Genomic DNA, 14,223 nt, shown 5'->3' with positions numbered 1-14,223 from the left:
AACCTGTATTTGCCGTTAACCTTGCATAATCATTGCAATGACCTGACCCCTCTGAACTTCGTTAGCCATGGCATTGTTTAATGCTATCTTAAATTACTCAAAATATAAGAAAATGATGCGTCTCTAATGGTATTACAACTCAATGTCACAACACTGTGCAGGAGATTTTCCCATTTTATGCTTTCCCCAGAAGACATTGTCATGCATTACAACATTGCAAACATTTGATACAGGACCACATGCTCTGTAACCTAGAGAGTTGCTGACTGATTTTCATTGTTTTTGAATAACACATTTGCAAGATATTGCAAATAATGTCACCCTGCATGTCTTCATCCCTTGAGTATATATCATCATTGCAATGGCTTTGTAATAATGGGGACAGAATTGTTATACAAGTGTTGTATGATTTGATGGTTATAACATGTATGATCTTATACTAGATAAAGAAGTATTTAGCGTTGTGGAAAGTCTTGTGTTTTTGTTACTTTATCAATATTTATATTTTTTTGTTTTAGATAACCCTGAACATTTATTCCTTTGAGAATGTTTGTTATCACGTCCTTCATCAGCGCGTGCCTCAGTTTTCACTTAGGACCTTGTCTAACTGGTTCAACCACAGAACTCACCTGTACAGGTAAGTGACAATGTCTTGTAATTAAGTGGCAATGTCTTGTAATTAAGTGGACATTGTGGCAATGTCTTGTAATTAAGTTATCCTTAAAGGCAGTAGAGTGAATCATCAATAATCGAGATACCAATAGTCAAGAGAACTCAGTCTACATGGAAATGTCATTAACAGATTCCTTTAATTTTAATTGTATTCATCAATCCAGAAATTCCAGTCCTGGTCAAATATTTTGGGAACAGAATGGGTTTTTCCAACGGGTCTCCCACATTTGTACTCCTGATGCAGTAAATGTCTTCAGCTGTTTTTCCCAATAACTTGATTCTAAAAATAGAAAAGTTTCGGACGACAGCAAATCATCTTATTGATTGGGAATTCACATTAGAATTGTGTCAAAAGACGTTGATATCGAGCAGACATGCAAAATAATAGAAGCATTCCCTTTGTAAATTTTCATGAATATACCATCGTTTATAGAAATTTGACAAAGAAATACGCTCATAAATACCTGCATTCACAGTTAATCCTACATCGACATTCTGAAACATCCAACAGCATCATACTGATGACTTCATTGTCATGTAATCAAGGGATGTAACTCTGGTTATACATATATTGACAAGTTGACTAAACTTGGAAGTCTGAAAAATTTGTAATCCAAAGATGTTTGGCAGGGAATGAAGGTGTCCAGATTATCAAGGGTCTTCTGTATATCATCCTCGATACTCAGGGGTTACAATCACTTTACATGTGACATGTTAACATGACTGGTTCTAGGGGTGCAGAGAGTGAAAGTGATCGTAACCCCTGGAGTATCAAGGATGACTATATATTGAATCCAAAGTGAACAATTAACTGGTTCTGTACACCCAAATAATTATGTTATATTGATGGTTCAACTGGATGTAAATGACAGAAATATTGAATGTCAATACAAAATCGCTTACCTTAATAATAATGTTTGTTAAATACAGTTGCATAGATACAATATGATTACAGGAACAACATTATTCTTTGTCATAAGAGTTCAGCTGTCATTCAGTGGCAGAAGCTGCATTTTAATTATGATAATTCATACATGCAGTGTCCTTCTGCTCTTACAAATTCATTTGACAAGGAAATCTGTTATAATTTCTGCTCTTACAAATTCATTTGACAAGGAAATCTATTATAATTTCTGCTCTTACAAATTCATTTGACAAGGAAATCTATTATAATTTCTGCTCTTACAAATTCATTTGACAAGGAAATCTATTATACCTTCTGCTCTTACAAATTCATTTGACAAGGAAATCTATTATAATTTCTGCCCTTACAAATTCATTTGACAAGGAAATCTATTATACCTTTTGCTCCTACAAATTCATTTGACAAGGAAATCTATTATACCTTTTGCTCCTACAAATTCATTTGACAAGGAAATCTATTATACAATTGCATATTATAATAAGAATACTTGGCAGAAGATTTCTGTTATGGAAACACTCCCGATGATTTTAAAATTTTCAATTTAAATTGGACTGTTTCCATTAATTTATTTTAAAGATGGAGGTTGATAGAATACTACATCACGCGTGTGAAGGGCAACCTACAGGTGATTGACCAGCTGGATCTGATTGGCCGTACCAGCGAATTTGCCCGCGTGTTTGGTATAGAGTTCTACCATGTCTTGTCTCGTGGGTCTCAGGTATTACTATTGCCCCAGAGTTTCTCATCGCTGTTTTCACTAATTTTTCAAAGAGACCATTGATGTTAAGTAGATTAATGTTGTAATATTCATGTTATGATATTAAATTTTGTTTAGGATGAAAATGCAGCTATATCAGAGTTGATAGAGAAAAATCTGTTTAATCAGATGCTCGGTTTAAAAAGAATAGTGAAAATGTTAATTCAAATTTTGGATACAATTCTATAGTGTTTAATTAATAGTATTGAACTGTTTCTGTTAACTACATAGAAAATAAGGATGTCTTACTCCTGAAATGTGCAGACTTATTATTTATACTTATACTTATTTATTTATTACTTATAACATTTGATGACTAGTTCAGGAGGATATGCCAAGAAGTTATCAAATAAAATATCAGAATTTTGAATTTGTTATAAGTTTGATGCCTCTAATATCAGTTGGTATTTTTATCCAACAGTATCGTGTGGAGTCAATGATGCTGCGCTTGGCCAAGCCTCTGAATTACATCCCTGTGTCCCCAAGTGTCCACCAGAGGGCACGAATGAGGGCTCCAGAGTGTATTGCACTGACTCTGGAGCCGGAGTCACGTTTCTATGCTGACCCAGTGGTAGTAGTAGACTTTCAGTCACTCTATCCTTCCATCATGATTGCACACAACTACTGCTTCTCAACATGTCTAGGACGCCTCAGATGGCTTGACAAGGCACAGTGAGTTATATTGGTCCTATAGTCTCTTCCTTTATCTGTCTCATCTGTTTTCCACTTGCTTTGTTATCATCTTTCATTAAAATGTTTTATTTACTCACTTCTCTCTTGAATCATTTGAACTATTGCACTCCATCTGCACTCCATATAAGACCATTTTCTATTAACGTCTTATATTCTAAACTTATTTCAAATTCAAATACCATTGATGACATGAAAGAAAAACTTCGCAATACTTGACTATGAATGATCAATGCATATGCTTCACCTGATTTGAACTCCAACATAACCCCCATCCTGAAAATCTATATTAATTTAAATTTCAGTTTCAACCCTTACATAACTGATGAATTTGATTAATATATAGTCAGATCACACATTGATATTTTAAATCTGATGTGGCTAAACTTAAACACCTTAACGATGTTTTATGTTAAATTTAAATTCTTATAGTACACAGTTCTGGAGCTGATTTTAAATTCAGTATGGCAGCCATTTTGAATTTTTATTTTTGAAATCATTCATTTTACTTCATGACATATGTTGAATTTCAATAAAATGATTGATGAATAACACTGATCTATAGTTTTTTTGTAATATATGGTCTAATGAAAAAAGTATATTTAGTGCTTTTTAAATTAAATTTGAAATAAAGTCTGACAAAAATATGTTTTCTGAAATATAGTGGGAGAAAAATCATTTGGTCATTTGAACCCAAAACCAATGCTGGTGTTTGCAGTGTAAACATCTTTAAATTTGTGTTGCAGTTCTATTAAGTTTAGTTGAGCCACAAAACCTGCTTTCTCATTAAGACGCTATAGCCTTCATGTCAAAATGATATTGAACTGATATGCTATCTTCATTTTGATTTATGTTTTCCAGTGAAGGACCTATTGAGTTTGGTTGTACCCATCTGAAAGTTCCCCCATCAGTTCTGAAGGTAAATACACATACTCATTCATGCTTCTGAAAACAAAGACATCAAATCAAAACATCATATATTTGTTTCCTTTAAATGTTAAAGCAAGCAAGGAATTCTAGTAGACATCTCATGTATATGACAAAATCCATCCAGTTTCATGTAAATCTCTCACTAAAGCAGGCTTTATTTTCATTTACTTTTCATTTTAAACTTAATACATTAAAGCACCAAAGGGACACTACGTCACTTTTCATCTTTCTACGCAATAATGCCCCCGAAGAGGTAAGGTACAGTTATAAATCATGACAAAGATTGCTATATACTTTCAGAAACTGGAGAATGACATCACAGTGTCTCCCAATGGTGTGGTGTTTGTCCAGCAACATATCAGAAAGGGGGTGATCTCGGCGTAAGTTTCATATGCAGCCATTTGTCATAATCAGATCAGGTTTTAAGAGCATCTGATGTTAAAATCAGTAAATTATTGAATTTTGTAAAATCTGCATTATAGTCGTTACTTAGGTCAGGTCAATGGGATCAGTGAGGTTATAAGATATATAGAGTGATCCTAAAACTAGGTCAAATTGATATAGATCAGTCAAGTCATAAAAGGTATATAAATATTCCAAAAATAGATAAAGTCTATGGAATCTGTCAGGTCATAGTATATATAAAAATATATATATATATCAGGTAAAGATTGCAAAAGTAGGTCAAATTTATGGATCACTTAAGTTATAAAATTTATTTACAGATTTTGATCGGAACTCCTCTTTGTAGTAAATTGTTGAAGAATTGTCATTTAAATGTGATAACTTAAGAATGAACCTTAAACCGTAGTGTGTTAAAAGATCCTTAACAGGAGTGTAATTGTGGAGACAGTATTATAAAATTACAACCTTATGAAAACATGAAATATCTTGCTTCATAGTATGGTAGAGGAAATCCTAAACACCAGGTTGATGGTGAAGAAAGCCATGAAGACGTACAGGAAGGACAAGGTAAAGTGTGATATTTAACTTTGGTATTATTGAGATAGGGGTGGATGGATATTGTGTTAACCATCCTGTCCTGGCTTGTGGTATTTTGAGGTGGGTGTGGGTAGATGTGATGTTACCCATCCTGTCCTGACTCATGGTATTGTAGAGGTGGGGGGGGGGGGGTAGATGTGATGTAACCCATCCTGTCCTGGCTTGTGGTATTGTTGAGGTGGGTGTGGGTAGATGTGATGTTACCCATCCTGTCCTGACTTGTGGTATTGTAAAGGTGGGGGTTGGGTGAATTTAGTGTTGCCCATCCTGTCCTGACTCATGGTATTGTAGAAGTGGGGGGTGGGTGAATATAGTATTACCCATCCTGTCCGGACTCATGGTATTGTAGAGGTGGGGGGTGGGTGAATTTAGTGTTACCTATCCTGTCCTGACTCATGGTATTGTAGAGGTGGGGGGTATGTGAATATGGTGTTGCCTATCCTGTCCTGACTCATGGTATTGTGGAGGTGGGGGGTGGGTGAATATAGTGTTACCTATCCTGTCCTGATTCATGGTATTGTAGAGGTAGGGAGTGGGTGAATATAGTGTTACCTATCCTGTCCTGACTCGTGGTATTGTAGAGGTGGGGAGTGGGTGAATATAGTGTTACCTATCCTGTTTGTGCTCGTGGTATTATTATGGTGGGGGTGGAATATATAGCGTTACCAATCCTTAATAATTTCATTGTAGTTCATACTATCAGGCTTTTGTTACAGGCACTGAGTAAGCTGCTAGATGCCAGACAAATGGGCCTTAAACTCATTGCTAATGTTACCTATGGATATACAGGTGCCAACTTCTCAGGAAGAATGCCTTGCATTGAGGTATAGTAATAGAAAATGACAGGAACTTGAAAACAGGCATAATTACTGAATTTGTGAAGTTAAACATTTGTTAAAACCTTAGTAAAAATTTTGGTATTTTCAATGTTTATAACTGTAAAAGTTACTCAAATTGAGTTCTTGATATAAACTTTCGCTCTGAGTCAGTGAAATCATGCTCAATGGGCATATTAGATTGTTATTGGGGAATGTTTGAATTTGCCAGGTTGGTGATAGTATTGTAAGGAAAGCCCGAGAAACCTTGGAGAGGGCCATCAAGTTGGTAGAGGACACACCTCGATGGGGAGCTAGGGTTGTCTATGGCGACACTGACAGGTAAACATCTCAAAATATGGTAGATCAGTATCTCAATAAAGTACTGTTAATAATTTTAACCTGAACACATATCTTGTTTAATTTCTACGCAAATACAGACTAGCCACCTTGTAGCCTTTTGTTTCAGTATGTTTATTGAGCTGAAGGGCCGCAGCAAGGAGGAAGCATTTAAGATTGGTTATGAGATTTGTGACGCAGTGACCGCAGCTAATCCGAAACCAATGAAGCTTAAATTTGAGAAGGTTAGTTAATCATCGACTATTAGGTAGGATGATAGTGCCTCTCAATGCTTCAGGTAACTTAGTAAGCTTGAGTATATACATCAGAAGTGTAAGTTTTGTTATAGTGAAGGGTGTATCTTGTTATATCTATTACATGGGTTTCTGATTGACCTTAAACTTTATAAGGTATAAACTTTCAAACATGTTACAACTGTGTTAAAATTTCTGACACATTATATCTGTGATATGTTAAAATTTCTTACACTTTGTACTTGTGAATTATGTTAGATTTTCTATACATTGCGTTCTGTGTTAAGAATTTTTATACATAATACATGAGATTTGTATTTAGATTTCTTACACATTATACCTGTGATTTGTATTAAAATCTTTTTTTAAATATTCTACTCATGATTTGTGTTAAGTGATATTACACATTATACAGATGATTTGTGTTAAGTGATATTACACATTATACAGATGATTTGTGTTAAGTGATATTACACACTATACAGATGATTTGTGTTAAGTGATATTACACATTATACAGATGATTTGTGTAATGTGATATTACACATTATACAGATGATTTGTGTTAAGTGATATTACACATTACACAGATGATTTGTGTTAAGTGATATTATACATTATACAGATGATTTGTGTTAAGTGATATTACACATTATACAGATGATTTGTGTAATGTAATATTACACATTATACAGATGATTTGTGTTAAGTGATATTACACATTATACAGATGATTTGTGTAATGTATTTGTGTAATGTGATATTACACATTATACAGATGATTTGTGTTAAGTGATATTACACATTATACAGATGATTTGTGTAATGTGATATTACACATTATACAGATGATTTGTGTTAAGTGATATTACACATTATACAGATGATTTGTGTTAAGTGATATTACACATTATACAGATGATTTGTGTTAAGTGATATTACACATTATACAGATGATTTGTGTTAAGTGATATTACACATTATACAGATGATTTGTGTTAAGTGATATTACACATTATACAGATGGTTTGTGTTAGGACTCTAACACATTATACATATACTGGTGATATTTATTCAGAATTATTGTTAGGACTTACCTGGTGTATATATACATCAAGAATGAATTATGTGAAATTGACCATAATTATGGATACACAGATTTTTTAGTCTCTCAGATGTTTATGATATAAATAATTAATATCCTTCAGGTTTATCTCCCTTGCATCCTGCAAAGTAAGAAGCGTTATGTCGGATTTAGTTATGAGACCCCAGAGCAAAAGGAGCCTGTATTTGATGCCAAAGGAATAGAGACTGTCAGGAGAGATGCTTGTCCAGCTGTAGCTAAGGTTAATAAAGAAGGGTTAAATACTATGCTCTATGATGATAGAGGACCTCTCTTTCTTCACATTTCTTGACCAGCTGAACTAGGGATGTTTGTCTATGACATAAGGACAGATTCTCAGATTTTATTGTGCTTTCTTATTTGGCTTAACTACGCCTTTTAAGACCTGTATCATCATCTGCAGGTCCATCTTATTTATGCCCCAAAAGTTGCATTGAAATGCTGATGAACTGGTTTTCTCTATAAACAAAAGCAATCATAGTTATCTTGTACTGTCTTCAATTTAAGATTAACTGTTGTCAATTTTAAACATTTAATTTTGGTTGTTGGAAAATGAATTATATTTTATCAGTTAACAAAGGATGATTTGTTAAATTTTGACTTGAGGTATCGCCAGATTTCAAAGGATGCCGTGACAACATTCCTTATCTCAGGCAACGTTTATTTACAGCAGATTGACTTATTTGTTATTTCAGATTCTTGAGCGCACAATCAAAACACTGTTTACCACACGTGATGTGTCCCAGGCAAAGCAATACGTCCAAACACAATGCCGTAAGCTGATGGAAGGCAAGGTCAGTCTACAGGATCTTGTCTTTGCTAAAGAGTATCGTGGTATGGCTGGCTACAAACCAGGGGCCTGTGTGCCAGCTTTAGAGATTTCTAAGTAAGTAAGAAGATCACAGATGTATAATAGATTAGACAGAATTCATTTGATGTAGGCATCCCTCATCCGTTCTCCTGTTTATCATATTTACAACTGGAACAAAGAAAATCATAAAATGAAGTTGTGGTTGATACTTTTGGAATGTAAGTGCTCAAATAATAGAATTATTTCTTAATCTTTCAGATAGAAAATAGTATCATTGAAGATATATGTGTGATTGGAGGATAGAATAAATATATATGAAATAATATATTGGGTTGATCATTAGCATGCTGATCTTTCCGATATTGATACAACATATCACCTTATTGTGGAGATTGCTGAAACAAATTTATTTTTGCCAGGAAATGCCTGCAGCATGATCGTCGTAGTGAACCTAGAGTAGGTGAACGTGTGCCATATGTCATCGTATATGGTAGTCCAGGTCTTCCACTTATACAACTGGTCAGAGCTCCAGCAGATCTTCTCACTGACCCCTCTCTCAGACTCAACGCTACCTACTATATAACCAAACAGATCCTGCCTCCTCTGGATCGTATCTTCTCTCTGATGGGTGTTAATGTCTTCTCCTGGTGAGTGGATTACCTGTATGTGGTGCCACAGCTTAATTGGTATCAAAATGTAAAGTTGAGAAAAAAGTAGTCTGTTTAAAAAAACAAATGTCTAGTTGAGGACTCTTCGTGTGTATGAGTCCAATAGTAACCTCAAGACAAAGTCTCATGTTGACCCATTGTGAACTCCTTTTGTCGTGCGTCCTATAACTTTTAGCATTTTTTAAGTTCTTCTCAGAAACCCCTGAACCAATCACAATGACATTTTGTAGAAATCTTCTGTGGCAAAAGATGAATCAAGATAATGAATTATATGTACCAAAAAAGGTCAAATTGGCTAAAATTTCAAAAATCTTCTTCTCAGTGCCCAGGTATTGTAGAATCAAATGCTCTTCATGGAAGGAAGGGTCTTAAGGTGCTTTACCAAGATTGTGAAATTGATGACCTAGGGTTTCACATTTCCACCTAGGGAGGGGGTATGATTTACTATAGTTTATATATGAAAAGTACAATTTGAAGCATAATTTGTTTAATTTCCATTGGAAATATTTTAAACTTGGTAAGAACTATTAGCAATGAATGACGGCTTGATGGTATGCACATATTAAGACCCAAGGGCAGATGGGTAGTGCCAAAAGGGGTCAAACTGTCTGAAATTCCAAAATCTTTTCAACACCAAGGTATGGAAGAATCAAACAGGAGCTTCAAGTTCAGTTTTAACACTTTTATAAGATCAATGTGATACACTTACCTGAAAGGATTATTTATTGTGAATAAAGTTACATCTATTTTACAGGTACAATGAGATGCCGAAGGTGACAAGAATTGTACCTCAAACAGCACTGGCACCAGACAGCAAGAAGGTAACAGAAATGCTCTACATTTATTTCATGTGTACAAGTTGTGAAGCACCAGAGCTCAGTATCTAATGTCTCTTTGAGATTTTAATTGTACAGAACAGACATGATTGCACACAGTGTTTGTTTGTCTTACAGGGCACAATTTCCCAGTTTTTCTCTGTGATAAACTGTCCTGTGTGTGATGAACAAACTAATCAGGATATATGCAACATATGTGCCAGGGATCCCCAGAAGGTGGCCATCACACTCAACAATAGAATCCGGGAGTGGGACCAGGTGTATGCAAATCTCACCAAGGTGTGTATCCTGATCATGATTCTGTCTTGATCATAAATCATTCTAAATTGAAGTATGTACACTTCAACAAATGAGAACTATTGTCAGCCAGTACCTTTCATGATTGATCAGGACAAAATCTATTTATAAAGAACACATATTGAAAAGAACACAGACATGTGGCCTTTGGATATGATAGTATTTTTGTCAAATCAAAATTGCAGATGTAATGAAAGAAAACAAAAGAATACTGGAAATGTTTATGAATTAAAAAAAAACAGGATTGTTACATATATATCATTTTGTTTACATACATACCTCTGTTTCCAGATTTGTAACAATTGTATGAGTGTTCAGGATGGCAATCAACCTTGTATTTCAATGGATTGTCCAATACTCTTCAGGCGGCGGACAGCTAAATTGGACATCATGAAAGGGGAACAACTACGATGCATAGCTATCAAAGTTTTAGACTTCTAGACCACTACATTTCAGGTTATAGATAACTGCACTGGCTATCGTACAGTATAACCATTCTGGATATGTAACTGTCAAATTTCTGGATGTCTATTCCAGATATGTGCTGAGAATCAAGAGCAGAAATACATTTAGTTATAGAAATTTGCGCTATTAATGTAAATCTGTAAATTGTGTGAAAGGACCAGGTTGAGAAAACAGAACTCGTCTCCTGCCTACTGGATATGATGATATTTTCTGGTAATAAACATGTCAAGTGAGAGAAAATGTACCAAAGATCATAAAAATCATCTTCTTCCAACTGGAAATGATAATCCTCATACAAGCAAATTATTTTGCTGATTTGATGAAACTTAAAATCAAAACCTGACTTTAGAATTGGAGTTCTTATAACACAACCTGTAGAAGAATTGTATGTGAGATTTTGATGACTACACAGTCACCTTCATCAGACAAATGACCAGTGTGGAGGGTACTAGAAGTGACATAGGTAGTGTAAAAGATGGTAAGGAATTGACCTAGGACACTAAGAAGGTGAATAGTAGGGCAACCAGTTGGTAAACAGATTATAGACCAAATAATACAGTAGATGGTAGCAATGTACTGTGGTCAATTTGGCTACACATTGAAATGTCACACTCAAAACTTCTTCTGATTGTGTTATAATAACTCCAATTCTACAAGCATAACCAAGTTGAAGAAAATGTTCAGAAAAACCTTTCTTTTTCATTGTACATTACCATTGTGACGTACACCATAAAGTATAATGCATGTATTGTATACTATTCAAGTTGACAAACCTTGAGAATATAAGTTACACAACAATACTTAATTATTAATCCTACATCCTGTTTACCGATTGAAAATCTCATTATATAAGGCTGTGTGCTCAATATTGATGACAATCAACAATTACAGCGTTTTGAGCTACTCATAGCCATTGACTTTATTAAAAAAGAATTTAAATGATCTTTTTAAAATGAAATATCAACATGTTATTGATGTTAATAGTGTGATTTTTTTCCAGCAGATCAAATTACCTATGTAACAGCTGTTCACGTTAGGTCACCAATGCAAAAGTTATTCCTGAATTTTTTTTTCAAAAATGTTAAAAAACTATTGGTATTGAAATAAATAGACTCCACAAAAGTCATACTTCATTACTTGTACTTCTTATAACTTCCCCTACACCATCTAATACCACAACATCCTAACTCTTAAAATCCCTTATTATTGAACTCACAAAACTTAACATTTTATTTCTCTATACCCATTTGACTGATCACAGATCAAGTTTGTAACCCTTCATTGTAACAGTCTCTACCCAGAAGGCAAGATCATCAATACATGTAGTCCTGAATTAATATTTATCAGATAGATAAAATTCTCAGGGTTTATAGTTTGCAGGCTTATTTATAAGACCATTGCTGGAGTAAAATGACACCTTAATAGTCATTAACATAGTCTTCATTACCATCAATATAAAGATTTGAACGTTGAATGATTCTGAAATTCCATGCATGAAAATGTTGTTTTCAACTTGTGACCTACCATTAAGATATTCCCTATATCAGTTTTGCCAGCATCATTGACTCACTAATTGTTGGCCTCCTCCCTTCAACACCTGCTCAATGTGTGCTTTAGAAAACCTGATGTATGAGAGATATTTTACCAGTGTATTATGTCAGCTGGATGTTTTGTACCTATATCGTATACTATGAAGGAATGATTCTAAAGGATGTAGCAGTGAATCTGGCCATATCATACATGTTTTTATTGAGTTGATGTATATTGGTTTATCAAAACTAAGGCAGCTATCTAATTTGTTGATGTATATTGTGTATATATGTGTAAGATTACTGAAGTCATATAGAAGAAATACCTGTTTATAAATTTGAACCTGTTGACTGTATGATGAGCAGTCAGTTAGTAGAGACAAATATAAAATTAATATGTGTAATTGTGTTATTATGAGGAACAGATGCTGTAATGTGTGGTGTTATGAGGAACAGATGCTGTAATGTGTGGTGTTATGAGGAACAGATGCTGTAATGTGTAATGTTATGAGGAACAGATGCTGTAATATGTGATTTTATGAGGAACAGATGCTGTAATGTGTGGTTTTATTAGAAACAGATGTTGTAATGTGTGGTGTTATGAGGAACAGATGCTGTAATGTGTGGTTTTATTAGGAATAGATGAGGAACAGATGCTGTAATATGTGGTGGTAGTCCATTGTTGTGATAGGTTAATACTGACCACGTAGTATGTGAGTGTAAATAAGGAAATGATAGAACTTATCCTGTACAGTAAGTGTTTGTCTAGACCACTCATAGACGTTGCTGATCCTATAAATATGTTTGAAGAGAAGAAATATTGTTCTAATTCAGTTATTATATGTGCTGGATGCTATGATTATGTTTTAGTGAATATGTTTAAAAAGGATACTGGGTTATCTCCATATGAAGTTAATTCTGAATAAAAGTACAGATACTTTCATCAACATTGTCAAAGGATAGGTTGTTAAATGTACAACAGAACAACTTAAAAGTGTAGGTAGGTGACAATATCTTGATCCTGATGTCCCGACGTGTAGTTGTGATGTGATGCTGGTAATGTAATCTCCTGAACCTACTACTGCAAGGTGCCATTATATAGTGTTCACACAAAGATGGCAGGGTTTTTTTCATCATTATATTTTTACAACGAACGATTTGTCTTTCTGATGTTTTATTTTTTTTGACTGATCTCCAGTTACATAGTTTCTATTTTTTGTTTTTTACTTCATTATTTACAGGTATAGTTTACTTAATAAGATTTCCTGCCTTTAGGACTGATTTGTCTAGGCTCTACTTGTAATAATGATATTTCTATGGACTGGTGTGTAGGTTGTCCTTTCGATAATGACAGTCCTGAGGACTGACGTGTCAAGGCTCTTCTTCTGATGATGACAACCCATAGGACTGATGTGTGCATATCATACATCTGCTAATTACTGTCCTACAAACTGATTGTGTCTAGGCTTTACCTATGATAATGACAGCCCTGAGGACTGATGATGATTGTAGACTGTACATATGATAATAACAGCCCTGAGGACTGATGTGTCTAGGCTGGCTATACTTATGATAATGACAGCCCTGAGGACTGATGTGTCTAGGCTGTACTTATGATAATGACAGCCCTTAGGACTGATGATGATTGTAGACTGTTCTTATGATAATGACAGCCCTGAGGACTGATGATGATTGTAGACTGTACTTATGATAATGACAGCCCTGAGGACTGATGTGTCTAGGCTGTACTTATGATAATGACAGCCCTTAGGACTGATGATGATTGTAGACTGTTCTTATGATAATGACAGCCCTGAGGACTGATGATGATTGTATACTGTACTTATGATAATGACAGCCCTGAGGACTGACGTGTCTAGGCTGTACTTATGATAATGACAGCCCTGAGGACTGATGATGATTGTATACTGTACTTATGATAATGACAGCCCTGAGGACTGACGTGTCTAGGCTGTACTTATGATAATGACAGCCCTTAGGACTGATGATGATTGTAGACTGTACTTATGATAATGACAGCCCTGAGGACTGATGATGATTGTATACTGTACTTATGATAATGACAGCCCTGAGGACTGACGTGTCTAGG

At 34.7% G+C, this 14,223-nt stretch overlaps 1 protein-coding gene across 1 annotated transcript in view; it reads left to right on the top strand.

Annotated features, from left to right (window-relative positions):
- LOC132563202 (uncharacterized) overlaps positions 1 to 14,223 on the top strand; it is a 46,234-nt gene extending 32,011 nt beyond the window's left edge. Inside the window, exons 22-36 of the mRNA XM_060227954.1 lie at positions 519 to 637; positions 2,174 to 2,315; positions 2,776 to 3,026; positions 3,906 to 3,963; positions 4,275 to 4,354; positions 4,877 to 4,946; positions 5,693 to 5,800; positions 6,024 to 6,133; positions 6,261 to 6,375; positions 7,593 to 7,730; positions 8,203 to 8,393; positions 8,738 to 8,965; positions 9,741 to 9,807; positions 9,940 to 10,101; positions 10,411 to 14,223. Of these exons, the coding sequence (XP_060083937.1) occupies positions 519 to 637; positions 2,174 to 2,315; positions 2,776 to 3,026; positions 3,906 to 3,963; positions 4,275 to 4,354; positions 4,877 to 4,946; positions 5,693 to 5,800; positions 6,024 to 6,133; positions 6,261 to 6,375; positions 7,593 to 7,730; positions 8,203 to 8,393; positions 8,738 to 8,965; positions 9,741 to 9,807; positions 9,940 to 10,101; positions 10,411 to 10,560 (1,989 nt within the window). The 3' untranslated portion in view covers positions 10,561 to 14,223. The remainder of the gene's footprint in view (positions 1 to 518; positions 638 to 2,173; positions 2,316 to 2,775; positions 3,027 to 3,905; positions 3,964 to 4,274; positions 4,355 to 4,876; positions 4,947 to 5,692; positions 5,801 to 6,023; positions 6,134 to 6,260; positions 6,376 to 7,592; positions 7,731 to 8,202; positions 8,394 to 8,737; positions 8,966 to 9,740; positions 9,808 to 9,939; positions 10,102 to 10,410) is intronic.

The sequence above is a fragment of the Ylistrum balloti genome, unplaced genomic scaffold (assembly GCF_031769215.1).
Source record: "Ylistrum balloti isolate Yb309-2 unplaced genomic scaffold, AGI_CSIRO_Ybal_v1 Utg371640, whole genome shotgun sequence".
Classification (NCBI taxonomy): Eukaryota; Metazoa; Mollusca; class Bivalvia; order Pectinida; family Pectinidae; genus Ylistrum; species Ylistrum balloti.
The sequence above is the reverse complement of the archived record's forward strand: the minus strand, read 5'-3'. Positions and strand labels throughout refer to the sequence as shown.